The sequence below is a fragment of the Nannobrachium achirus genome (assembly GCF_963921795.1).
Source record: "Nannobrachium achirus genome assembly, chromosome: 1".
Classification (NCBI taxonomy): Eukaryota; Metazoa; Chordata; class Actinopteri; order Myctophiformes; family Myctophidae; genus Nannobrachium; species Nannobrachium achirus.
Genome location: NC_137810.1, coordinates 28400178 through 28427212, shown reverse-complemented (window position 1 = coordinate 28427212; position 27035 = coordinate 28400178). Strand labels below are relative to the sequence as shown.

General features: G+C 43.0%; 1 protein-coding gene across 3 annotated transcripts in view; it reads left to right on the top strand.

Moving 5' to 3' along the window:
* Positions 1-26716, top strand: part of sgip1a (SH3GL interacting endocytic adaptor 1a) — a 111943-nt gene extending 85227 nt beyond the window's left edge. For 2 of the 3 annotated variants that reach the window (XM_080726288.1, XM_080726286.1), the window contains 12 exons: positions 3826-3900; positions 4311-5135; positions 9314-9435; positions 9862-10012; positions 14640-14699; positions 16087-16198; positions 16861-17016; positions 18562-18697; positions 19306-19508; positions 20192-20256; positions 23992-24156; positions 25352-26716. In XM_080726288.1, the coding sequence (XP_080582414.1) occupies positions 3826-3900; positions 4311-5135; positions 9314-9435; positions 9862-10012; positions 14640-14699; positions 16087-16198; positions 16861-17016; positions 18562-18697; positions 19306-19508; positions 20192-20256; positions 23992-24156; positions 25352-25374 (2093 nt within the window). In that variant the 3' untranslated portion in view covers positions 25375-26716. The remainder of the gene's footprint in view (positions 1-3825; positions 3901-4310; positions 5136-9313; positions 9436-9861; positions 10013-14639; positions 14700-16086; positions 16199-16860; positions 17017-18561; positions 18698-19305; positions 19509-20191; positions 20257-23991; positions 24157-25351) is intronic. The other variant, XM_080726287.1, reaches the window with a different exon arrangement.
* The last annotated feature ends 319 nt before the right edge of the window (positions 26717-27035 follow it).

Sequence of the window (27035 nt, the reverse complement as noted above, 5' to 3'; positions counted from 1 at the left end):
TTTGATGCTATTATTGGCCACTGATGATTATATAATTAAATAATTAGTCTGCCTCTTTTCATAGATCATGTATGAGGTACAGTCAGCATATGGAATCTCCTTCATTATATTGTGGACATCAAATTTCCGTCTCAATATTGAACACAGTAGTGTTCAATATTGTCATGATTAGGCTAATAGTAACAGTATGATTTTTAAAGTTACAAAAAGCTAGGTCTTTAGCTAATGGATTTGAATAATATGTAGCCTGAGGTGCTTTCAAGTTGAGATATCTGGTGACGTAATCGAGTCGGGGCAAGATGCTGTTCATGTTTCAAGAGATAACCAACAACATTCTCCTCTACACCTGCCCCTTCCTAAACCTGTTGGCTCAAACCGCTAACTGCGAGTACAATAAATGATAAACAGCGAATGAATAATTAAGCCGTTTTAGCCACTTCACGATTGACAATGTCACTGACATGCACCCCCCGTTATGTTCTGTCCCCCTCTGAACCTTAGTGGTTCTCTCTGAGTCAGATGTCTGGGGGGCCCCTCTGTCCCCACCAGAATCCTCTTTGACAAGACCCTTCCCCACAGGAAGTAAGTTTGATTCTGTATCCTAACCCTGCTAGTTGTGATGCGCTTCCTGGAATGAGTGCACGGGCCCTCCCCATGAATCCCCATCATCATCATCATCATCATCAACCCACTAACAAGTGGAGCAGAGAAACTGAGTTAGGTGGGGTGGGGTGGGGTTAGGGGTGTCTGTTAACTCATTCGTAGTTTACGGCCGAGGAGCCCGAAGATTTTTCTATGTCTTTCACTGCTGGCTTCTCCTACCTGTTAACGCGGGCGCTCATCCAGTTCCCATCGTGCGTGATCGGACACTGCTATGCATCGTGTGTTCGCGTATTCCATCAGCTTCTCAAATCCTTTTAAATTTTTCCAATTGATCAATAAGTTCTCTGTCTGTAAGCCGCGGAGTTTACACAGAAAGCTAACAGGCCAAAATAGACGACGGACCATCCGCTTCCGGTTCACTTCCTCAATGTTAACTGGTCCGCTCAATAATGTGTCCGTGTAGAAACCGATCACGGAGCATTAGTTCCGGCCTATTTTGGTTCCGCTTCGATAAATTATTTCTTTTTAATTAAAGCTTATTAAATCTTCGGGTTCCTCGGGCATGGCAGGGAAGGGGTACAAAGGGGTATTTTTTTGGCAGAGGTTGAGTTAAAAGACTGGTGCTCACCCCTGTCTTTCACTCACTAACCTCCTTCATCTCATAAGCCATTATGCTGACAGATTATTCACTGTTGTGGATGTACTGTAGGTCAGGGGTCTTCAACGTTTATAGGCCAAAGAGCCCTTAGCTGAGAGGGAGATACAGCAGGGACCCCCACTACATATTCTATAAAATGGTGTTGCCGATTTTCATCGATTTCACAGATGGATTCATAGACTTGTTTGACATTACTGTCGTCTGTCCATGTTGGATTCGTCTTGTGTTTTTTTCCCCCAGACATTTAACTACTTAAATTGTCGATACTAAGTAAACTTGACTTTTCACTCCTTACTTGGTCTGCTCTTTTTTACCTCTACACCAAACATATTTGCAGAAAATAGCCAATCTACAAGCTCTCAACGCCTCACAGTGCGAGGTGTTGAGAGCTTGTAGATCTGCTATTTTTGTCTAAAGTTCTCCTCAGAATAGGGATATGAGGGTTCAATTTGTTAATTTAAAACAATTATCCTATCACACAAAGATTTGGCAGCCCCCCTCTAGTAACGCTGAGGACCCCCTAGGGGTCCCTGACCCCCTACAGTAGGTCATTTAATTTGAGAGGTTCAATATTCAGGCTCATAGCTCCTTCATCACCATCTCCCCTACCTGGGCCTGACATGTGGCATGGTGTTGAATGTACTGTATCATGTGGCATGGTTGGCTGGTTGGTTGTATGGATATGCTCCCTCCCTGGAGTTGATATGATTATGGTTTGACGTTAGACCAGTGGTTTTCAAACTGTTTTTATGCGAACCCAAACTTGTCAGTTTTACTGTTGGGGCGCAACATGGTTGTGTGTGTGCTGTTTAGGCCTGTCACAGTTATTACATAATAATAATAGATAATCGCATTTATTTTGCTTAATCGCCATAATCATTTCCACTTTGAAAATGTATATTTTCAAACATTTTCAAAAATGGTGGAAATATCAAATCTACAAGCTCTCAACACGTTGCATCGATCGGCTATTTCCACTATTCATGTTTTTTTAAGTACATTTATAAAATATCATATCTGCCCTATGCAACTTCAAATCCTAAAAGCCAAATAGAAATATATTTTGTGTTCAATGATCACAATTATTTATTTGACAATTGATCGCTGTGTGAAGTTTCATAATCGTAACAGCCCTAGTGCTGTTACAGTATGTAGACTAATCTACTAAGAACCATCTAACTAACATAGGATAATTCCATGCATATCGTTGTTGCCGGGTGGAAACCTTGTTCTGTCGAAAACCGTTCCTTTTTTATTATAATTTAAAAAACTAGTTAAAGTAGTGAAAATAGCCGATCTACACGCACACAACGCCTCGCATTGCGATCCGTTCTGTGCTTATAGATCTGCTTTTTTCACTATTTTGTATGATGAAGTAGAACATATTTTGAAACTTGGAGATAAAAGGTTTCTGCCTGACAGTGACGATATACAGCAGTAGACTATTTATTACCCAAGAGAACCGGTGCTGCTGGGCTTGAGGTTTGTTAACCGAGGACGACAATGAACGTCAGGCGATAATTTGTTTTATCACGTACACATGAGCCTTATTTATTCACAAAGAAGAAGGGGAAATGAGACTTGATCAACACGGCACACACGGCAGCCATTAACTCCTGCTGAGTTAATTCCACAGTGAGGTGACAGTTCAGCATGTAGTGGCACTTATGCTGATTGGTCAGCTGCTGCTGTTTCAGTCTGATATCAATTATCACCCTCTCTGTGCTTTTATCACCACCTCACCCAGGGCAAATATAATGCTGGGAACGTGATCATTAATGGACAACTTTGGTTTATTACAACGAGGGTTCATATTTTAGATTGTAATTAGAGAAAAGAAAAGATGAGTGTTAAAATGTTTTCATTTACTGCTTTCTATATGTCTTTACTGCTTACCCTATATGTCAGACTGGGACTCTGACTGGCACCCTGTTAGCTAGTTACCCCACAAAACTGTTACAATACAAGTGTCTAAATATGTCTTTTTAGAAATAATAAGCCGGCAATTTCTTACTTGCCTACTAGCCCCCATAAGTCACATCTGCCCATGAAAGATTGTGGTGCATCTTGGGAGTGGGCTTACTGTGTCTAAAAAGACATAATTAGCCATTTGTACGCATGCCCCCACCCACTGAAATCAAAATCTTCAAAATCACTAAAACGACAGAAAGCAGTAAATGAAAAGATTTTAAGACTCATCTTTTCTTTTCTCTAATTACAATCTAAAATATTTGTATTGTGTTGTAAAAAAACAAAGTTGTCCTTGTATTTTATTCACCTCACGGTAAGTTGTAGCGACTAATAAGGCTATGGAATATTTACATAGCCAGCCATACAATATGAAATTCTCCTTTTCAAATACGTCATCATCTGCGTTTAATGCCGCCATTCTAATTAAACAGTTATAGAGCACGTTTAGACCTCTCTGTTACCTCACTTTGGGTCCTTAACACCACAGTTTGATAAACACTGGTACTAGCTTGGCACGAACCTTCAGCGCCTTTAAGGAATGCCTCTTTAGACTGACAGGGCTGCTTATGGCCATACTGATGATGTCATTGCAGCACCGCCTCCGCTTCCACCTAAGAATGTCCCGACCTCCCCCCCTGCGGCTGGCCCCCCCTCTGCAGATGCCACTGGTAAGAGACCCGGGTCACCCTGCCTCCCTCGCTGCATCTTACCACCGCCTGAGGACTGTACCTTTGTCTCTCAGCTGTTGTTTCTCTCTCTAACTCATTGTGTTATCGTTCTCTTATTCTATGGTACCTACATACTGTATATTACAGTGCATATGTCTAGTCGATTCCTTAATTTATATTTAAGATGTATTCATTCATGTCGTACAAAAAGAACAGTGCAACTACTGTAGGTGGCCTCCAGTCATACTGATATTTGAGCAGTCTGTACTCTTTAGTCACATCTAAATATTGCATTAGAGAAGTTGTAGATATTCAAGTTTTTTTGTTGTAATGCCAATGAGGTGCAAATAGGATCTTCTGAAAGAACTTAAAGAATAAAGCTTTTGATTAGTCATTGGCTCCCATCTCAGCAGAGGCAGAAGGTTCTGAGAAGAAGCCGTCGATAGCTGACGTGGACAACATCTTCGGCCCAGAAGATGACTCGGCTGCTATAGAAGACACAGGGGACCAGTGGGTCTGCTTCAGTGAAGAGACCCCTGATAGACCGCCTGTATCAAAAGACACTGCACCTCCACTCCCCTCATCCCCACCTCCTCCAGAAGAGCCGGCGCCTCCCTTGCCGACCGCCCTGCCTCCTCCTGAAGAGCCGGCTCCACCCTTACCCACATTGCCACCACCCCCAGAGGACCCTGCACCTCCTCTCCCTACCTCTCCACCCCCACAAGAGGAGCCTGTGCCCCCCGTGCCCACCTCCCCGCTGCCGTCAGAGGAACCAGAGTCTGCAGCACCTCCTGTCCCCTCTGTCCCCTCCCCACCTCCAGACCCTGTACCTCCATTGCCTGCATCTGCACCTCCCGGACCAGAGGAGCCTGCTCCTCCTGCTCTGCCTCCTCCCACGTCCCCTTCCCCTCCTCCAGTCTCAGTCTCTCCTCTCGACTCGGCCTCCAGTGTTGCCCCGGAGCCCGCTCCCAAAGCACCCACACCCCCTGCCCCCACTTCTCCCGTCGAGGAGATTGCGGCTCGCCCAGTTCCGGCGGCCCTTGTCCTAGCGCAGGAGGAGCCCCCCAGGACTCCAGAAGCCTCCCCACCGAAAGAGGAGCACAGTGAAACGGTCAGTTCACCTAAAGATGCCAGCCAGGCGAGCCGCAGCACGCCACCCCCACCCCCTCCCCCTACGTACCGGGCAGTGGTGTCCTCACCAGGCCCGACCTCCGGAGGCGGTGCCCCTGGCAGTGGTGAGTCTCTCTTCACTCCACACCCCCACCAAGAGGTTAAAACTCATCAGTAGTTTCTAAAGCACGATCTTTAGAAAACTTTAGAAAAGAGCAAGCACCATCTCAAATTGCTTTTTGCATGGACTCAGACATAATGGCTGTTCTCTAATGATAGTCTAGACTGCGCTCAGTTTGTTTGTTGACAACTACATGTACAAAACAACTTCTGAAAAAAGAAATTTGGGACATTTAGATAGGCCTGGCTGGCAATTGTGTGGCTCTTGTAAGAGGAACCAATTCTCTCTCAGCAGACATATTACTTCTGCATTAGAATTGGAGTCTTCATCCAAATTCCCAGAGAGCAATATTGTCTCCTGCAGAGCTGTAGAAATAAGGCTATTATTGTATTGTAGCTGTCTGGGTAGAAACCATAGAAACCTGCTGAATCACTCTATTAGAGAATAATGCCAATGTTAAGTGGAGAGTGATGACGTTTTATTAGTCTTTTTCTGGATCTGGAGCCCTTCAGACACAGAACTGTGAATGCACCGGGACACTTTCTTGGTTATTATATTAGTCAGATGAATAGCAACATCTATATAGTATCCATTCAAATGTGGTTAGAAGGAGGGGATGATATTAGGGATGTTTAGAAAGAACATAAGCCACATGCATACTATACATCCATGTAAAGTTTAACTTTAAAATGGTGTGTGATTATTGCTCATCCCTGTGCCTCCGAAAAACACGGAAAATCCCCAAAATGTCATGAAGTTAAAGCAAATATTCAATCCAGAATGTGATAGAATCTACTTTTAGTTCACCCAACTATTTCAGCTTTACGCTGGAATTGGTGAAGGCCCACTACAATAGGACAAGATTCATTATGTTTGACTAAACTGGCTTTCCCAAAGGTCACCTCATAATGACAACACAGGGAAGAGGAGCTCCACTCACTGCTGACACAGCACATCAGAGCTGGGATAAGAGTGGGCGTTCCTGCTCGGAATGCCTAGTTCAGCTATGGGAAAGTCGTATTCTTAGATAAACAGCGAGGGCTACGTTTTGTTAATGCTCAGTGATTTTAAATAAGCTCTCATACGAATACAAGCCAATTAGAAGAACAATGACTGAATAGTGGGAATGGCTTCAATAATTTACAACTTATCATCTCCATTATTTCCATTCAAACTTAAACAAATATGCAATCTTAAATCCTGTGCAACCATTGTGCCTTTTTGTGATGAACTATAACTAGCACATTTTCTGCCACTATGTATACTGTACAACTCCTAATTTTGTTAAGGCTAAATTATGCTATTGGTGGTAAATATTGATAGAGTGATGTTGATTTTGTTTGCCAGAATTTGATTCAAGTCATGTTTTTTTTCTATTACTGCCTTGCTTACTTCCAAACCATTTTTTCCTTTAAAATGTTATGTCAACTAGACTTTAGGGTGTAATGCTGCTTTTCATACATATTCCTGGCTCACCATGCCTCTACTTTGTTTCACTCAGTTTACATTGGTTTTCCACTGGACTGGATCCTCCCTCGCCAATAGTCGCCTCCCCGAAGGTGGGGACATAAAAACTACCGTTCGTCTAAAAAACAACGGAAATGTTGTCTTGACACAATCTCCATTTTCATCTATACAGCAGATCAGAAAACTGTTTCTGGTAACATTAAGGCAAGAAATAGGCAATGCGTTTGCTCAACACTGTTTCATTCAATAGAACACGCCTTTCTATGGGTCTAAAAGAGCATAAGTAAGAAAAAGTAAAATGTATTGCTACACACAGTGACATTTATATTTACCCGAATAGTGAAGCTTAACTTTATAGCTGCCGTTGACATGTCAGCTCGTCAATGAAAGGGTTAATATCATGACGCCGTTGATGGGTCAGCTCGTCACTCTTACTGTATATACAGTAAAAGTATTATTACTGCACGCGAAGTTAAGGTCCTCCATAGCAAATCCATTGAGAGATCCATAAAGAGACTTCATTTACTCAAAAAAATACATTTTGCTCCAAAGGCTGGCATGTTTACAGCACAAACTGCACTCTGATGGGGGCGGCCATGACACCTTCATGGGCACACACTGTCATGTGACTAGATGGCGAGGAGCTCATTCGGCTGGTGATTCTTGCAGGGGGCGTGTCCGGCCCCGCCCCCTAGGCTTACGTCACGGCTAGGCAGAGGGGTTGGAGAGTGGGAGACCTGGGCTTGTGCCAAGCGTGTCTCCACTGAAAGCATAGTGGTAGCGTGCGACGTGTAAATAAAAAAATCAAACCTCGTTCGAAGTGGAGCTGTGAATTTGAGCAGTTCCAGATCTATGCTTTTGATTCTATGTGTTTTAGATCTATGAATTCTAAGTGTTCTATATATAAATTCTATGTGTTCTAGATCTATAAATTGTGTGTGTGTGTGTGTGTGTGTGTGTGTGTGTGTGTGTGTGTGTGTGTGTGTGTGTGTGTGTGTGTGTGTGTGTGTGTGTGTGTGTGTGTGTGTGTGTGTGTGTGTGTGTGTGTGTGTGTGTGTGTGTGTGAACTGTAAACTGTTCCTATGAGTGAGTGGTGAGTGTGCCTGGCCTGCACAAAACAGCGCCCCTCCTTTAACTAGTGTGTTGTGTGTGGCCACTCAAGGTATTGCCAGACTACGGACACGGCCAGCCAGCCAGCCACCCAGCCACCCACCCACATACCCACGGACATACCTGTTTATTGGGAGCTTGTGTTCCACAGCTCCAAAAATCAAACCCAAGTTTGAAGTGAGCGGTGGTACCTGCACGTGTGTGGGGGTGGGGGTGTGTGTGCGTGCGTGCGTGCGTGTGTGTGCGTGCGTGTGTGCGTTGCTCACCCAGCTGGAGTGTGTGTGTGTGTGTGTGTGTGGGGGGGGGGGGGGGGGGGGGGGGTGTGCGTGTGCGTGAGAGAGAGAGAGAGTGTGAGCCATACTTGATCACTCAGGCCCCAACTGGTTGCAGTTGATGCTCAGGGTAAGCTAGACTCAACAGCACCTCTCTGGTCACCCAGAGGTACTGAGGCTACATACACCTCAGGCTACAGACAGACAGACAGACAGACAGACAGACAGACACACACACACGGATACACACACGGCCACGCTATGGAGACGGTGTGACCACCGCTCAAAAAATAAACACTTCTTTGGTCTTTGGTATATTTTCCCTGCGTTTTATTTGTCTGTGGGACTACTATACCAGACAATCACTAATAGATATTGGCCACCTTGAGTGCCCTTACACACACCTACTCAACAAATAGATGAATATCACTTTATATAAAATCTGTCAGTGATTTACCATAGGCTAGCTATACTATTATGGGTACATTTAATTACAATACTATTGAGTTAAGGGATTTAAATTACAGCACTATACTATTGAGTTAAGGGATTTAAATTACAGCACTATACTATTGAGTTAAGGGATTGAAATTACAGCACTAATAGCCTACTATTGAGGGATTGAAATTACAGCACTATAGCCTACTATTGAGTTAAGGGATTTAAATTACAGCACTAAACTATTGAGTTAAGGGATTTAAATTACGGCACTTTGGCAAAATAACATTTATTTACAGAAATTATACAATGGCTCAGAGTACAGGTTCAGTAAAAATGTTTAATGTACAAATAATGCAAGGACATGTGCAAATATTAACATTAACACTGTTGGCAGATGCAAGGAAGGCATGTGCAAAAATTTTAACAACACTGTTGGCAGGTATGCTATCTGTGCAAAAAGCCGAAGACAAATGGTGTATGTCATTGTATGTCGTTGGAAGGGGTGGGTAGCCGTGACATAGGCCTAGGGGGCGGGGCCGGACACGCCCCCTGCAAGAATCATCAGCCGAATGAGCTCCTCGCGACTAGATGAAGTAAACGTTGAAGCCTAAGGAGGAAGCGGCGCGGCAGCAAGAAAAAATCCCTTCAAAGTAAGAGGCAGCAGAAGTGTTAATGTCAGGTTGAACAGTGAACACGGCCACAATAATAAACAATTCCAAGTAACGGACTATATACAGAAAGGAAAAAAAGTAGGATAGCCATTGTATGGCAAGCTGGTTAGGAACTATGCATTGGAAAGCAGCATATGATAAACTAAGGCAATATGAGATTGTAGAATTGTGTCTTTCACCTGGGAAAGGTGTCCATGCTAATGTTCTGCTCTGCTCTGCAGGCTCCTCCTCTCCGGTGCGACCCGCCACCCCATCATCTGTCAACCCCACCCCTCCTCCACCTCCGCCCCGTCCTCCATCGCGGCCCAAGCTCCCCCCTGGGAAGCCCACCGCAGGGGACACTGTAAGTGCTGTAGTTTTCTTCTGCTTATGAAAGTAATGATGACACATTGTATAAGACACATTGTATGAGTATGAGCCAGGAGTCATCAATATGTCTGTACACGGACAAATGTGTCCGTGGCAAAATAGTTTTGCACACCATTATAATGTTCTTATTTTGATCATAATACCCAATTTCTGAAGGACCCCTATAACTCCATTTGGTTCAATTTAACCCTGTAACTCTCAGAGTTACAGACCAGTTATGGTCATTCCGGTCTATCTCTTTGTGGTAATATTATTGTCCGTTCATTTCGTATGACCGTGGCAATTCTTTTTGCAAAAATGTCCACCACAAGCCAACATGGCAATGACCCCTGGTATGGGCAAAGGCCTCGAAGTGAACCTCTGAATATCCTACCCCGCCCTCCTCCTCCTGTCCATCCAGAATCGTCCGTTCAGCCCCCCGGCCCACTCGGCCAGTCCCCCTCCCATCGCCCCGCTAGCGAGGGCAGAGAGCACTTCTTCCATCTCTTCCAACAACTCCCAGAGTGCGGCCTCCACCCCCGTCGGTAAAGAGCTCTGCGTGTCCGTGTCAGGTATGTGTACTACAAGTTCCCAGTTGATTATTGTTGCAATGGTAGCTGAATATTGCTGTGTGTGCGACGTGCTCACGTACTGTGTGTGTATTACGCTTATATACTTTACTTCTATTAGAAGAGTACATTATGGGTTACACACGACATCTCACTCCCATATGCCTTTAGCTATGTGGTAAAACAATTTGCTTGATTAAATATGTCTATACTTTTAAAAACAATACTTATGGCTTTCACTTGTAAGTCCAATCAAGAATGACGACTCCATTTGTACAAAAAAAAAAGTAATCAGGCCTAACTGTCCTTGATATATTATTAATGCTTACATGCCACTATAGTCACTGACCACCTGCTTCTCCACACTGGGCAGCCCCTAGGTGTGAATGTTTAACTATATTAGTAACTTGAGTGTGCATTTGCAGCTTGTGTTCAGCAAATTTTCCTGGATAAATAAAGGTCAGAGGCACACAGAGTCTTAATGATCTATCTTTAGAGAGTTTAGTATGGTGTTGCAAGTCTACTGCAATATCTCTAGCACAGGGGTTCCCAAACTTTTTTGTTTCAGGGTAACCCATGAATATTTTCGCAAGGCGTTGTGTGCTTGTAGATCTGCTATTTTCACTACTTGTGTGACACTTTTGTATGATGAAGTAGGGCTTTTATTTTACCAAAAAACATACACATTTGAAACTTGGAGATACAAGGTTTTTGCCTGACAGTGACGATATTCATCATTTTCACTCCCAGCACCTTATATTTATAGCATATTTTAGTGATTATGTTGCGAGGAAAAGGTTGAGATAATAGTCATTTTTGTTAGAACTGACTGAAAATAACTTTGTACATCAAGTTTAAAATGATACTAAATATTTTTTGAAGTGTCCAAATAAATTCCAAATATTATCAAATTATCTCGCGGCAACCCTGGACTGCCGTCACGGCACCCCAGGGTGCCCCGTCACCCACTTTGAAAACCCCTGCTCTAGCGTAACTCAGTCATGGTAGATTACATAAATACAGACAGACTGCAGGTTGATGCATAAAATAAACACCGCATAGTCCCTGGTTGAAGGGTGTTTTTTTCAAAACGGGGCAGGAAGTGACAATAGGTTGAAATTTACAGTACTGTACAGTGAAACCAGGCAGGAACATTGTACTACTCATCACTTCTGTGTAGTGCATTCACTAAACTAAAGTGTCACAGCTTCACTATCATTGCCCTAGAATTACACATGATTAATTCGCTGAGCCTTTGTTAGTTACACAATGCCATACCTTACTTCAAAGCACTCTGTTTTTAATTGCTGTGGTTTAATTACCAGCTCCCACTATCGGTTCTTCACTTTTATGTTTTCAGCACCTTTATTTTTTATTCCTTTTTTTTGTTGTATTTTTTGTTGCATGTTTTAATTACGTTTTTTTTGTTTCTGTTTTCCTTTGTTTGGTCTGCCATCTTTTCTTTCTGTTGCCCCCTTGTTTGTCTTTTCGTTTTGTCCTTTGGCTTGTCAGAAGATGATGCTTATGTAGACAAACTGCCCACGTTTGAGAGACACTTTGATTCGTTTGCAGGTATAGTAACAACCCCATCAGAGGGTGGGGTGGATTTGGGGTGGAGTGTTCCGTTCCTGTGTGACTTTTGAACCTGACCGAAGCCCATTACCCAGGATGCAGGATGCAAAGACTGATTTATACTTTAGTTGCATGCCTGTGTCACGCACCGAAAATACTCAATCTACAAGCTCAAAACGCGTTGCAGAATGTGAGTTTGGAGATTGTAAGTTTCGATGATGCGCAACCAAGTATAACTCGGGCATAAGGCATACAGTAAATGGGTAAAGGGCCATGACTTGAGTTTGAGTTTGTTTTAGTTTTTTTGCGATTGCTGTTGTTGGGGCTAGCCAATGAACAGTCAAAAGTATTGATACAGTGAGGTATTAAAGGACCAGGTCACCTCTGGGACAACCAGATCTTATTTTATTGTTGTGTGGGACACGATCAACACAATCCTGAGTTATTTTTAGTTTTTAGATATTTTAGTATTTCAGCCGATTTCAGCATGCTACAACTGGTCATATGATGCAAAATGCATCATATGACCAGTTGTAGCATGCTGAAATACTAACATATCTAAAAACACAGATTGAACACAAAAAATTATTCAGGATTGTGTTGATCGTGTCCCATACAACAATAAAATAAGATCTGGTTGTCCCAGAGGTGACCTGGTCCTTTAAGTCATCGCTGTCTCGCTGTCGGATGGAAACCTGACCAAAATGTCCAAAACCATTCCTTTATTATTACTATTATTTATTAATAGTAATAGTATTTTCACTACTTTTGTGCAACACTCCTTGATGATGAAATAGGGCATTAATATACAAACATAGGTTGAAATATGGAGATACAAGGTTTCTTCCCGACAGTAACAATATCTTTATTAGTGTTTTAACATAGTTTAACATGGATGCTTATTAATGAAAAGTTGACTGCTTCATAATCATCTTTAATTCGCAAGCCACAAACGCCGGTCATTGTTATGAAAAGCTGTATTTTCATAACTCATAGATTTAGGTATTTTTTAAAGATGCAGGAACAATATCTCATGTTTCTTCCTCCAACATGAAGCAGCACTGATGGCTAGCAAGCTAGTTTTATTTATTATTTTCTTTTTGCTCACTCATGCCAATGCCATTCAGCATCATCATTATTATCATAGATGAGAGATTTTCTTTCACCTTTATCTCCACTTCTCTCTCTCTTCATCTCTCTCTCTCTCTCTCTCTCTCCCTAGTTACTCATACAGTAGAAACATGCTCAAACGATTACATGGCAAAATTAAAAATGTAGAAAAGCAAAAATGTCATTCATCGCTTTATTTATCTTCCCACATGAGACTTTCTCTTTGTGTTTTAATGACTGCGTCTTTGGCAAGACTCTCCCACGTTACCATGGCAATCTCTTGTCTGTTGACAGTCATTTTGTGTGTACAGAATGCATTGTGAAGTGACGTCTAGATACGTTTATTCTGAACCTGCACCTCATGAGTTTGTGTGTGTGTTTTTGCATGTTTGTGTGTGTTTGTTTGATTGTTTTCACTTACAAGAGAATTTCAAAATGTCATATCAGTACAAATGTGAACTTGAAGGAGAATGCCTAATGCATTCTCCGGAGGAGTGTGTGGATGGGTCTGTGTGTGTGTGTGTGTGTGTGTGTGTGTGTGTGTGTGTGGGTGTACGCCTGCGCACTTGGAGCATTTCTGAAGAGCGCTTCATCTGTGGGTTCACATACACACTCTCCCGCTCCCTTGCTGACAAACTCCTTCTGTTGCTCCGTCTTTCTATCTTTCATTCACTCACAAATGCATTCCGTCAGATCATCAGGCCCCTCCTTAGAGAGACCTTTGATGTCTGCCAGGCGAACCAGGCTGTTGAGCGACTCGAGCGTTTTGGTATTCATGTCGCGCTTTGGCTCTCCTCTTGAGTAGAGCCGTGCACCGTCAAGTTCTGCCAAGCCTCTCATTCCTCTAACCCCAGCCCCCGACCTTTAGTTTAGCCCTCACTCAACCCCTGACAACCACCTCTCACTCCCCTTAACCCATCTACACTCCATCCAGGGACAATACACCCTCTCCAGCCCCTGCACCCACCCCTCTGAACACCTGCCTCTTTGTTCGCCTCATGGTTCAGTCTCTGTGTTCATCTCACCATCACCCAGAATGTTTTGGTCTACTCACTTGTTGCCCTTTCATTCATTCATCATTCATCGAGGGGGGGGGGTCAGTATTGCCTGATGATTGCGTCTCTTTGCATCCACTCACTTTTCGTTGAATCTTAATTGTGTGCAAACCTGGCAAGTGTAAACTCTAGCTGCATTATAGGAATGCTTGTTCTAGACATGCTAGCCCTGTAGTCCTTCTTTATTCCACAGACCCATGCTGTCATGACTGCCCCCTGCAGGGTGTTGTTTGGCACAACAGCTTGGCTCAGTCTGTTTCATAACACAAAGTAGTGGGTTGGGAAATGGGAGCAGTGAGGTCCGCCACATTTTGACCCGCGTGTAGATGAGTAAGGTACGTGCAGGATGATCAATCTGCCAACATCCAGACAAGCTACGGATAGAGACAGAGTTTGGCCATAAGCATCATCTCGCTCTCTGACAGTGCTCTCTTCATAACATTGCCATGATGGGTTGTCATGAGCAACTAGCATCAAATCATCTGCTAGCAGTACTTGGATACATTGTCTTACGGAAGAAACATACGCCAGCCATGCCTATCTGTGGCTAATCTGGCCATCGTGATCGCACCGCACCACCAACTAGTCACCTAGTCCTGCCCGGCCCCCAAACAATGCACACATGCACACACTTATCCCATGTTCTCTTCTGGCAGTGTTTTAGCTTGCTGTTGCCCCTCTCGCTCATCCGTCCACCCCACGTCCACCACACATAACTCTTCACCTCACTGTGACGTGTGTGTGTGATACACCTGCCATGTGAGACTCACGCTACTCTCCTTCTCTCCTCCCCCTCTCAACCCCTCCTCCTCACCCACTCTCCTCTCCACTCCTCCACTCCTCTCGTCCCTCTCCTGCCTCCTTTGACCCCAACCCACTCACCCCTCACACAGAGAATGACCAGCCATCCCTGGTATGGTTTGACAGAGGCAAGTTTTATTTAACCTTCGAAGGTAAGTTTTCTCGGCACCAGGGCTAAACTGTAGCGTGCGCACACGCGAGCCTCATCTGTGCAAGCTTTTACCTCTACTTCCCAAATTTTCTCTCTGTCTATCTCTGTGTCTCCCTCTCTCCTTCCCTCTCCTCCAACCTTGCTTCCCTCAATCACCCCTGCCCACTCTGCTCTAACTCCTGGCTGAGCCCACTTCATATGGAGACAACAGCGCAATGTTGGCCCGCTTTCGTCGTAAAATTATCTCCGTTCTATCTGTCTGTTTCCCCCTCTCCCACCATCTCCCGGATTTATCCGCTGTCATTTCATCTGCGATGAAAAGCGTTCCTTGAGAGATCATCGTTCTTGACGTACTTTATTAATCTGTCTTCCCTTTTCAGTCCTATTGTTTAGTTTTTTATTCTTTTCTATTAGGCTTTTGGTATCTGATCTTGTCAGAGCAACTTGGCTTTAACAGCATGCCTGGAACAAGCATGCACTTCTTCTCTCTCATGCTCTCTTGCTTTCTGTCTCTTTTTTAATCCTCCTTATTTCTGTATCCTAAGACAAGTCTTATGTTAACTGCACAGTTTCGTAGAGTCACAGCAGCTACTTTGGGTTAGAGATCGAGTTTTGAAATCCACAGCGATTAATTAAAATTTGTTGTTGACTGTCTTATTATTTTCATCCCATTTAATCACACAGTTTGGTGTTCAGTTCAAGTTGTAATCAAGTTGACACTGATTTATTTGCATACCATGTTTTTTTTTTTTTTTACCATTATTTTTTATTTTATTTTAAAATTACTTTTTGGCAATTTTGTCATTATTCGATAGTGTAGAGATACAGGAAACCGAGGTCAGAGAGAAGGGAAACATGGAGAGACATAACAGGAGTCACATTTGAACTCCTGTGGTCTTATGTGGCATTAACTGGCTGAGCAGCCATACCAGGGGTGCCCCCTACATACCAACCATGTTTTGTTTCTCATTGACATCCACTTGCCAGATGGTTAGGAAGATGACACTGGTTGGGTGATTGCTTGCTTTCTAACTTTAAAAGCATATACAGTAGCTCTGCTGAGAACAATAATATTTAAAACAAAACAAAAAGTCAGGATAACACAATAATGCCAGTTAGGGCTGGTATTGGAGTGGTTGTCAAAGTAACATACAGTATAGGGCAGTGTTTGTTAGCTTTGTGTTGATTTCCACAAATGAGGAGGAAAAAGGACAAAACAGCAGTACATCAGCAGTGTTGTTTGTTAGCATTATGGGCTTTGGTCGAACAGTCTCTTCACTGTCAGCGCTCCTCTCGGCGAAGCTCAACATGGTGTAATTTTCTGTGTGAATCTTTGCATCTCTATGTGTGCGCGCGTGTGTGGGTGTGCATGTATGTGCTTTCACCAGGTTGCTCCAGAGGACCCAGTCCTCTCACCATGGGGGCCCAGGACACCCTCCCTGTGGCGGCTGCATTCACAGAGACAGTCAACGCCTTCTTCAAAGGAGCTGATCCCAACAAGTAGGTGGACGTACAGATCCATTCACACACAGCAGCAGGGACAATGCCTGATTTAAGCCTGGGTTATACACAGTTGTGCATTGAAAATAGCAGATCAACAAGCTCATAATGCGTGATGCATTGTGAGTTTGTAGATTGTCTATTTTCGGTGCAAGAAGCTGACTTTCAAATAAATATAAATCACGCCTTAAACTTAGTTGTGCATCGGCGTCGTGCACAAAGAAGCTGATATACAAGCTCGTTGTGAGCTTGTAAATTGTCATAATTAAGGCGTTAGCCATGGTACAAATCACAATTCATGGAGCACGGAATGCACAAACGTCATGATTCTGGGTTAGATCGCACACCACTCCTTAATTACAGTAGGTGAGAATTAGGAGATAGAAGGAGGGAGGGAATGCTAGTAATTTAGATCCACTTTTTCCACAGCCAATGACAAATAAAGCGAACACAGACAGAAAGTGAACACAGACAATACATGGCGTAAGCGTTCTGCAGGCGTATAAGAAACCGTGAATATGCTTGCACAGTTGTTTGGTCTCTGTGTGTGTCTCTCTTCTTCCTGCCTGTACGTCTATGTTCTCTCCCTCCGGCTCACCTCTCTCTCTCTCTCCCGCCCTCCCTTGGCGTGTTCTAACCTGCGACCTCCTCTTGTTCTGAAGGTGTGTGGTGAAGATCATAGGCGAGATGGTGCTGTCGTTTCCAGCGGGCATCACGCGGCACTTTGCCAATAACCCGTCCCCTGCCGTGCTAACCTTCAGCATAACCAACTACAGCCGGCTGGAGCATGTGCTACCTAACCCCCAGCTCCTCTGCTGGTAAACACACCACCGTAACCTCACCACCACACTCACTCTCTCTTTCAAGAAAAGAAAACGTGCAAAACAATGAAATGCATATCGTCGTTGTCGGGTGAAAACCTTGTATGTCCAAAACCATTCGTTTTTTATATAATTAAAAAAAATGAACTAAACTAGTGAAAACAGCCGATCTACAAGCACACAACGCCTCGCACCGCGAGGCGTTGTGTGCTTGTAGATCTGCTGTTTTCACTACTTTGGTGCGACGGCCTTGTATGACGAAGCAGGGCTTTACTTAGCGAAAGAACGTACACATTTGAAACTTGGAGATACGAGGTTTCCACCCGACAACGACGATATGATACCTTATTTCACCCTGATAATGCACCAGCCATGGTATGTCTGATTCATCCTTGGTTGAGCGCCAGTGCTGTGCCAAAGATGGCAGATCTACAATCTCACAATGGAATGCCTTGCGTTGTATTTTTGTTGCACGACACTGGCGAGCATCTAAGTATAAATCATGCTTTAGTACATTAACCCAGTTAAATCAGAGTGAAGTTTATGTTTCCTAGTGCATTACTTCCTCCCATGTTTATAATGTTTTATGTTCATGTTTTTCACATCGCTATAATAGCATTGTTCCATCCCTAATAATTAATGAAGTAAATATTCCCCAAATGTTTCCACTTAATGTCATCTGGATAGCATAGTATGTGTAATAATGTAAATATTCAGAGTAGTGCAAGATTTAGACTTTGTTGCGCACTGTAAATAGCCGATCGTTTCACGGTGCACAACCAAGTAAAAATCTGGCATAAGAGTCAAATAAATGCGGCGATTACATGATTTATAGATGGAATTTTCCAGAACAAATGCCAAATTATAAACTCCAGTAGAACATCACATATGGAACACATGGCTACTAAGTCATCATAAGTTGTCAGACTAACTGCCTTTGACAGAAGTTATGAGTCTGGAATGATTTTCTCATAATGTTTCTATTGAGTGAAAACCCAGCTTTGATGTTTTTCTTTTTTATTGTATTTCACTCAAATATGTAAAAATAAATATATATGTTCATTTGGTGAAATCTGACGGCCTTGAATATTATTTTGACAAGACTGATGTCTTCCTGGGACTGACTCTTATACTCTGTTATGCTGTTATAAAACACATCACATCTATCAGCATACTGTACAGTAGTAGATGAATCACCAAGACCATATCATCGGTGTCGGGTGGAAACCTTCTACGTCCAAAACCGTTATCGTTACAGGAAATGAAAAAATAAAGAACAATCAGTGTTCCAGTGGATCCTATGCAGTCGCAAGCTGTTGTTAATATTTTGGTTCAATATTATAAAACCCACAGACAGTAATCAACAAACTTAACACGTGATATGCCACATAAATTGCCTATTTTCACTACTTTTGCGTAACACTGAGAGCATTCATTTATGACCAAGCATGAAAAGAAAATAGAAATATTGACACACAGGTTTTCTGCTAGACAGTGATAATGTGCACTTTCTAAGTCCCATATTGTGTGTTCTCTCCCCAGCGACACCACTACACAACCCAAGGCCAATGCCAAGGACTTTTGGGTGAACATGCCAAACCTGATATCTCATCTAAAGAAGGTGGCAGAACAGAAGCCTCAGGCAACATACTACAATGTAGACATGCTCAAGTATCAGGTAAGCTTTGATGTGCAGTAGTACAGTTTAACTGAGCAAAGGGATAGAATGCAGCCAGCTGTGCTACGGCCAAAATGTTTTTGGCCGTAGCACCGTAGCACAAAATATGTTTTTTTGTCCCTAATTAAAGCCCTCAGCCTCATCCTTTTCTATATGTGTAGATTAGCATGGTCTAGCAATTTAGCACCTGCCGCTCTAAGGGACTTCTCTCAGCAGGGATTAACCTTGCGTAACATGGCGGAAAGACAGATAATATCTGTATCTGGTTGGCCGCCGCAATGTTGTTCCCATATTCATAAGATTTCACAGCTTTCTGGGTAGTCCCTACCGCTATGACGCCCCTGGTTTCAGAAGGGAATTCTTTTTGTGAGTACAGACCATACCTGTATCAGGTGCTGATTCTCTCTAGACCACAACTGCTAAATGAGTTGATAAGCACTGTTAACATCTGTCACAGGCAAATCCATGAAGGTCATGTATCTCTCTCTCTCTCTCTGTGTGTGTGTGTGTGTGTGTGTGTGTGTGTGTGTGTGTGTGTGTGTGTGTGTGTGTGTGTGTGGCATGTGTATGTCGGTCGCACGTGCTCGTGCATGAATGCGTTTGTCCAGGTATCGGCACAGGGTCTTCAATCAACTCCTCTTAATTTGGCGGTGAGCTGGAGGTGTGAGCCCACCAGCACAGACCTGAGAATAGACTATAAATACAACGGAGAGGCCATGACAACACCCATGGCTCTCAACAATGTCCAGTTCCTCATCCCTGTCGATGGAGGTGTGGCCAAACTGCAGGCTGTATTGCCTCCTGCTGCATGGTAGGCATTTATCACCGTTAAAACTGACAGCTGTGTGGAAATAAAAAAATATATGAATAGTTCCATCATAATGCATAATAGGCTTTTTACACAGGGTTGACATGCCTTATATTTAATTTTTAAATGAGAGGCGAGTGAGCCTGTAGGGGGGCGCGGGTAATCTGACAGGGGGAGCGACAAGCAGGCTTGCACTCCCCTGAAACTGTCACGTCCGTGCTTGTCTCAAGCCCGCGTCCACCATGACTTGAAATGTGTTCAGCTTTTTGTATGCGGTGTACCGTTTGCTAGGTATAGGTAATTCACCGCTTTGAAAATCACTATGCTGTTTATTTTATTACTTTATTATTCTAAAATAGCTGTGACAAATTTAAATACACCTGGAAAAGTAGTTCTTCACAAACATTTCAAACTCAGATTTTGACTTGAAGAGGGCTTTTAATGGTACAGTGAGTTTTGGCTAACGTTGACAACAATGATCAGGTTCAATACATTCTGTAACATTTACAGAATATGGGAAAAACAACAAACATGGTATCAAAATAATTATGAAATTTGGGGAAAAATGGTCTCGAGGTTTAGTGGCTGATAACTGTGGACAATGATATTTGGTAACAATGGTACTGCAGGGTCCTTTAAGAGGTTTTGATTGTGCTCTTGACACTTTATTTATATGATCTTGACAGGAATGCAGAGCAGCAAAGAATCCTTTGGAAGATCACAGAAATCTCACAGAAATCAGACAATGGAGGTATGTGTTGATCTGAGCTGATATTGTTATGCCTTAAAACATGTTAATCCGAGCTATGGTTTCAACATTTCCAAAATATATCTTAAAGGTCAAATGACATTCTGTTTTTACCAATCATAAAAGTATTTGCCCTGGTCCTAAAAACATGTTTTAAAATGTTTAAACTTGAAAATCCACTTCATGGAGCCATGGTCTCTCTCTCTGTTTAGGTGTCATGAAAAACGGTCTGTCACCTGAAATACTCTATAATCACCACCAGGGGAGCCTCTCTCTCCCACTCATTCTAACAGATATTAGTATAGCTTGAGTACAATTTTGAATATTTGTACTTTACTTGAGTATTTCCAATTTTCAATTCTTATACTTCTATTCCACTACATCTCAGAGGCAAATGCACTTTATCTCTCCACTACAATCATTTTGATTTTGATTATTAATACAAATCACTCACTTCAGCCCTTATAGCCTAGGCCAGCAGTTCTCAAACTGGTACCCAAAGTGGCCACTGGCCACGCACACGCACACGCACGCACGCTCTCACACACACACACACACACACACACACACACACACACACACACAGAGGTCCGCCCAGCTCCAACACAATGACCGAGAGATGCATGCTCTCAGACGCGATGCATGTGTTTCGCTGCTTTGCTTTGGTAGACTACAAGACACACTCAGTGACACACACACACACACACACACACTGACACACAGAGGCTGAGCTGAGCCCTGACGAGGCACACACAAACAGCATAGAGACTCGTCGCGAGTGTTTTTTTCTTCCCCGGGACCGACGTTACCGGATCTCTGTGGTTACATCTGTACCCCCGCGGAGTTCAATTTAGAACGTACGCGGTAACGTTTCAATAGCTCTGCTCTGCGCTGCAGAAACACTTCACGGTCCTTCTGTAGTTATTATAGTAACATATTTTGTCTAAATGCCTCCGTTTAGAGAACCACCTATTGCTTGTGTTATCATAGCGTTTTACTGTCTGCTCTCCGAGTCGCCGTGCCCGTGTGTGTGGAGGGAGGACAGGGCAGCGTGGAGTTATAGTCGGCTGCTCCACGGAGCTCTGCTGCCCCAGGAGCAGAGCTCTGTCCTCGGCCTCGGTAATGAGGAGGGAGGCGCTGTCCAAGGACACAGCCAGGGCGGAAAATACATAGCGATACATAGCGATTTTCACTATTTCACAAAAGCATAAACTGACTACTTGATATGAAGGATATTGATGTAAATAAGATATTTGAATGGACACATGTATTTTATATGCCCATATTTACAATTAAAGGACAATATAATGTAGAGATTACTTCCTCAAAACTTGTGGAGAAATACAGACAGGGAGAGAGTAGAGCCCAGGAGGAGGAGGAGGGGGGGGGGGGGGGGGTGCACTAACTGCTAGTGACGACACTGTCCGAGAGCCAATGATCAGAGCATCAGAGCCTCATTATGCAGAAATCGTCAAAAAACCACAGATAACAGGGGAACGACTGCAAGTTAAAAGTTGGTGTTTTTTTGGTGTAATTGAGGCCAGGAAACATTAAAAAAAGCATAAAAAACTCAAAATTTATTTTTGGATGTCACCACCCCTTTAAAACTTAAAATACATCACACTGTGATGGTGACAGCGACCGTGGGTACACTGATTTGGGTGAACCCACCTGTTCACATGACGTTGGTGGAGTATGATGCAATAATCGAGTGGCATTGGCAAGACAAACCACTTCAGATAATGATGGGACTGTTGCTTGGTCATTTGACTGATTTAACTGTGGTTTAGAACGGATTCCGCTAAATCCAGTGTGAAACTCAGTGCCCAGGAGTGAAGTTCATCCAATCGCTGTCGGGAGGAAGCACTGTTACTTTTCAGGAAATTCTCGATGGATCCAATGTAGTTATTATTTATTGGGTTCCCACGGTCATGAAATTCCTGGAAATATTTTGAAATTAGAAAAATATTTTTTCAGTACTGGAAAAGTTTTGGAATTGATCAAGGGTCTTGGAAGGTCCTGGAAAAAATAACTATGCATTGTCTTTCGTTATTGATTTTGTTAATACTGAAATGACAAATTAAACATTGGCCAAATTGTCAAATATTAGAGGCAGAAATTGTGAAAATAGCAGATCTGTTGTGAGCATGTAGATCGTCTATTTTCACAATAAAACCGTGTTATACAAAATTCCTCAACTCTCTTCAAATATGATTATTTCGGGGGTCACGGCCTGAAAAGGTTGAGAACCACTGGCATACACTACATGTCTTTGGGCATTGCACATAAGAGTAAGCGACTCGTTATTGAGCTGAATTATTGTTTTGGAAAAGTTTTGGAAATGAATTGGTAAAGATGTGTGGGAACCCTGTATTTAGTCAGAAGTTCTTGTATACTTTTCATTGGTGAAATATTTATAAAACCCACAGACCACTACTTTCAAACATTTTCTAAACTAGTGGAGATAGCAGATCTGCAAGCTCACACAGTTGTATGACGAAATAGGGCATTAATTTACAGGGGGAAAAACATAAGAATTTGAAATGTGGAGGTACAAGGTTTCTGCCCGACAGCAACGATAGCTCTGATCTCTGAAGTACACTTCATACGCCCCCTGGTAGACCACACTCCCCCCACCCCACTTTGGCTGAGTTTCTGATCTGCGTATGAGGCAGGGACTGGTTTAAAGGGCATTCCTTTACTCTAAGAGAGTGCATTTTTCTTCAAGACTATAATGACATCCACTTGGGGAGAATTTAAGTGTGTTATGTGTAGGAGCCATGCTGTTAGAGTTGGAGATGAATTTATAGTCCTACATCTGACAGTGGCTCTCTCATTTAATCTAATTAACCAATTCATTTGAAGTGCATTATCAAGTGTATAATTATCAATGCATTAACATTACATTAATGCATTAACAGCAGAGTCTGTTTGGTCCAAGATCAGGGATATCAGCAAAAAGAATAATCTTTGATTTATGTTTAGATGTAATCTTACGATAATTTCCCTCAATGTACATAAAATACAGAATTACCGTACATGTTGCATTGCATATTCCATTTTACACACTATTTTAAACAAAAGCAAACTTACATTTACATTTGAGTTTGGCCCTACCAGATATCCTCCACTTCTCTGCTGGAGGGATCTGATGCAATATTGGTTTTACTGTGCAATGGCTTGTGTAATCCACTTACTTCAATGTACTTTGTACATTTCTCACAATAGGAATAATTACCGTAGTGTGTGTGTGTGTGCGTGTGTGCGTGTGCGTGTGCGTGTGCGCGTGCGTGTGCGTGTGCGCGTGCTTGCGCGTCCATACACATCTCTTAATTTTCATCAAACAAGCTAGATTAGCACTCCATTCTTATTTCTGCATAATTGTCACATAGCGAGGGGGACAGCTCGCCTCATTAGAGGCAAGCTCATTGTTTATCATCTTGTTCTTTTTCTGTCAAAGTAGAAAAACATCTTAAGTCTGGTTATTAAATACTTAGACTGCTGATACACTGCATTACACACAGAATGTCTCAAGTTTGTTTTTTTCCACGGAAACCACAGAGAGACCTCTGTGTTTTCCAATGGTCCAGGGCTCCATTAGACTCGAGCTGATTTCACTGGCAGGGGCTGGATTATTTTCGTATTTACTCTGGCAGTGAATGAGTTGTAATGTACTAGCCTTGGGCTGGGCGAAGACTCCCCCTCAGTTCCTAAGTGTACACTGTGTTTGGTCATCAGGTGTGGGATCGTTGTTAGCGCGCTTCCAGCTCAACGACGGCCCCAGTAAGCCGTCTCCTCTGGCGGTGCAGTTCACCAGCGAGGGCAGCATTCTGTCAGGCTGTGACATTGAGCTGGCCGGCCCAGGATATCGATTCTCTCTCGTCAAGAAGAGGTTTGCCGCAGGTCAGTTCACACATTTGACACCATGATTTTAGCCGGTCAAATCCTGGGTGTTCATTTAAAGGGGAATACCACCCATTTTCAACTTTAAACTATGTCATTAATATACCTTAGAGTGTAGTCTGCATGCCAAAGAGTACATCTTCATGATGTCACTGATCACATGACCCCACAATCAATCCTCTTGTTCTAGGCATCACAGAAGGGGGGGGGGTTTTCTTATTTCCACACAACAACTCTATGGTATATTAATGACATAGTTCAATGTTGAAAATGAGTGGTATTCCCCGTTACCTCCCTTGCGGGTCCATTTGCTTACATTTGTACACTCTCAGTGTTACAAATGGACTGTTACTATGTAACACAAGTATGTCCACACAACGCAGTAATGTTGGAAACCAATCTGATCTGTTGATGCACTCAAAGATCAAAAAATCAAAGATAATGACGAAAAGTTTAAGAGCTCATGCCTGATTAGAATTTAATTTTGGACTTTACTTTGTTTTTATTTTATTTTAAACGGTAGGAACAGATTAAATACTAAAGGAAATATAAAATGAGACACTAATACAAATCAATTCTTATCAAATAAATGGATGACTATAACATTTAAATTCATGTGTCCATAATTAAAATATAATGAATACCAGTAAGACGCCTAAGGGAAAAAAGCCACCTCGCCCTAAAGGGGCCTTGGCCCAAAAATGTGTGTTCCACGCCGTGTTTGGGAAATACTCTCACAAACTGAATGCTGATACCTGGGTTGTTTGCTCCTCCAAGACAATGGCAGGCTCTGCCACGGCCCCGGGCCCAAACACCCATATTTAGAGGGAGGGCGAGTTCTTTTTGTGGCCCCGTCCCAACCCGCGTCCCCATGGAGGGGGGCCGCGAACCCTCGGCGATGCTCCATCCCACCGCAGGTGAATATCTAGCCCTCCGCGATGCTCCGGTCCGCCGCGGGTGAAAATCTAACCCTCCGCGATGCTCCGGTCCGCCGCGGGTGCTGCAGGACAGGACGGGGCTGCGAGAAGATATCGGCTCTGGCCCTGGTCCACCACGGGTGCCGAGGGACGGGGATAGGGCCGCGAGAAGAACTCGGCCTTCCCGCATATTTATGCCTCAAAGAATCGTGTTCTGCGTTGATGACCTTTAACGAGCCATGGGGAACCCGACATAACACGTTATTTATGATTTTCAGGAAAATATTTGGCAGACAACTAACCTACACTACTGACAAAGGGCACTGCTGAACAAACAAAACTAACACTGAAGACCACCTGGATGGACAGAGGACACACCAACGCCGAGGGCACCTTTTCTGAAATCCGGGTCACGCAGCCTACCCAGCAGTATTGTACACATATAACAGCATATAGCGTTGTGGAACTGTTTTAGGTCATGTAATTACTGTATTTGTACAATGTATTCATTTCACAAAGATCTGTATTGCTGCAGTTAGATGCCTGATCCCCCCCACTCTTCCCCCTCTGGGTGCCTGTGCCTCTTGTCTCTGAAGCCTAAATTATGCTCCGTCACATGACGGTGTCGCTCGTTGAAAATAACTGATATTCAAGCTAACAACTCATTGTTAGCTTGAAAATCGGTTGTTTTTGAGTAGCATTTAGGCGTAATCCCCCCTCCATATTGGTGTGTGGCGTTCTAGTGTTTCACTGCAGCTGCCTGACCAGAGCCCTGGACAGAAAGCTTGGCCAGACTGTTGAAATAGCGAACATAGACTACAAGCTCACAATGCATGGCAATGTGATGTTGTGAGCTTGTAGTTCGGCTATGTTTGCCATATTTGAAATGGATCTTAAATGGTTATGGTGATATATGTTAATCCATTGCACCATCATGATGGCCTATCATTCCATACAAACAGATGGCAGTCATAAACGGCTGTGCATGTTCGGGGAGTGCGAATAGCTGGCCAAACGATCTATCAGTGGCTCTAATCATCTAGTTGACACACGCACACACATACTGTACACGCACATACACGTGTACATAAACCACTAGACACATTAGTAACTTAGAGATTAAGCTAGAACTGCTGCTATGCCCAGGGCAAAACTTATTGTGTTACGGGCCTTTTATTACAAGGTGGAAACGTGGTAAATGTCTAGGCTGTCTCCCAGCCCTGGATAGCTGTTCAGATGTCTATCCCTGGTGCTGCCCCGCCCCGGGGTGATGTGTTGCCAGCATGTTAATGGTGTCAGCTTTCCACAGTGTGTCACTGGAAGATGGCAGTTCTTAAGGTCAGTGCAGCACTGATTGCACGGTGGGAGTTGGTATTTCAATGTAAGGGTTTCCATCCTGCACCACCCACTGGTAGTACAGGGTCAGGTGGCTTTGTTTTGAAGATTGCATATGACATTTTTCCTTCCCTTTCTTTTCTTTTTTACTGTGAATGCACTGAACAAACAATTCATTCTGATTTTATTTCTCTGAAATGTCAGTGAATGGATTTTAGCAGTTAGGCAGCTGCAATGGTAAGTCAGTTTCTGGTTGCAATATAAGAGAGGTGTTTTCCCTAAAGAAAAAAAAATGTATAAAGTGTCATTTTAAATTAAAATATATGCGCATACAGTGTGTGTATGTAATATATATATATATATATATATATATATATATATATATAATATGCGTGCACACACACATATGCTCTCACACAACACACGCACATACACACAGACAGTATATATAAAAATATATCTTAAAAGGCGTTTGGTGTTTTCCTTGTGTTGTCAAATAGCCTTTCTGTTGTCCCCAGGACAGCAGTGGTAGACTTCAGAGTACATGACAGCATTCTATTTTTATTTATTGATGACAATGATTTGTTGTAAAAAGTATGTGATCCTGTATATGAATAGAATTTGAAT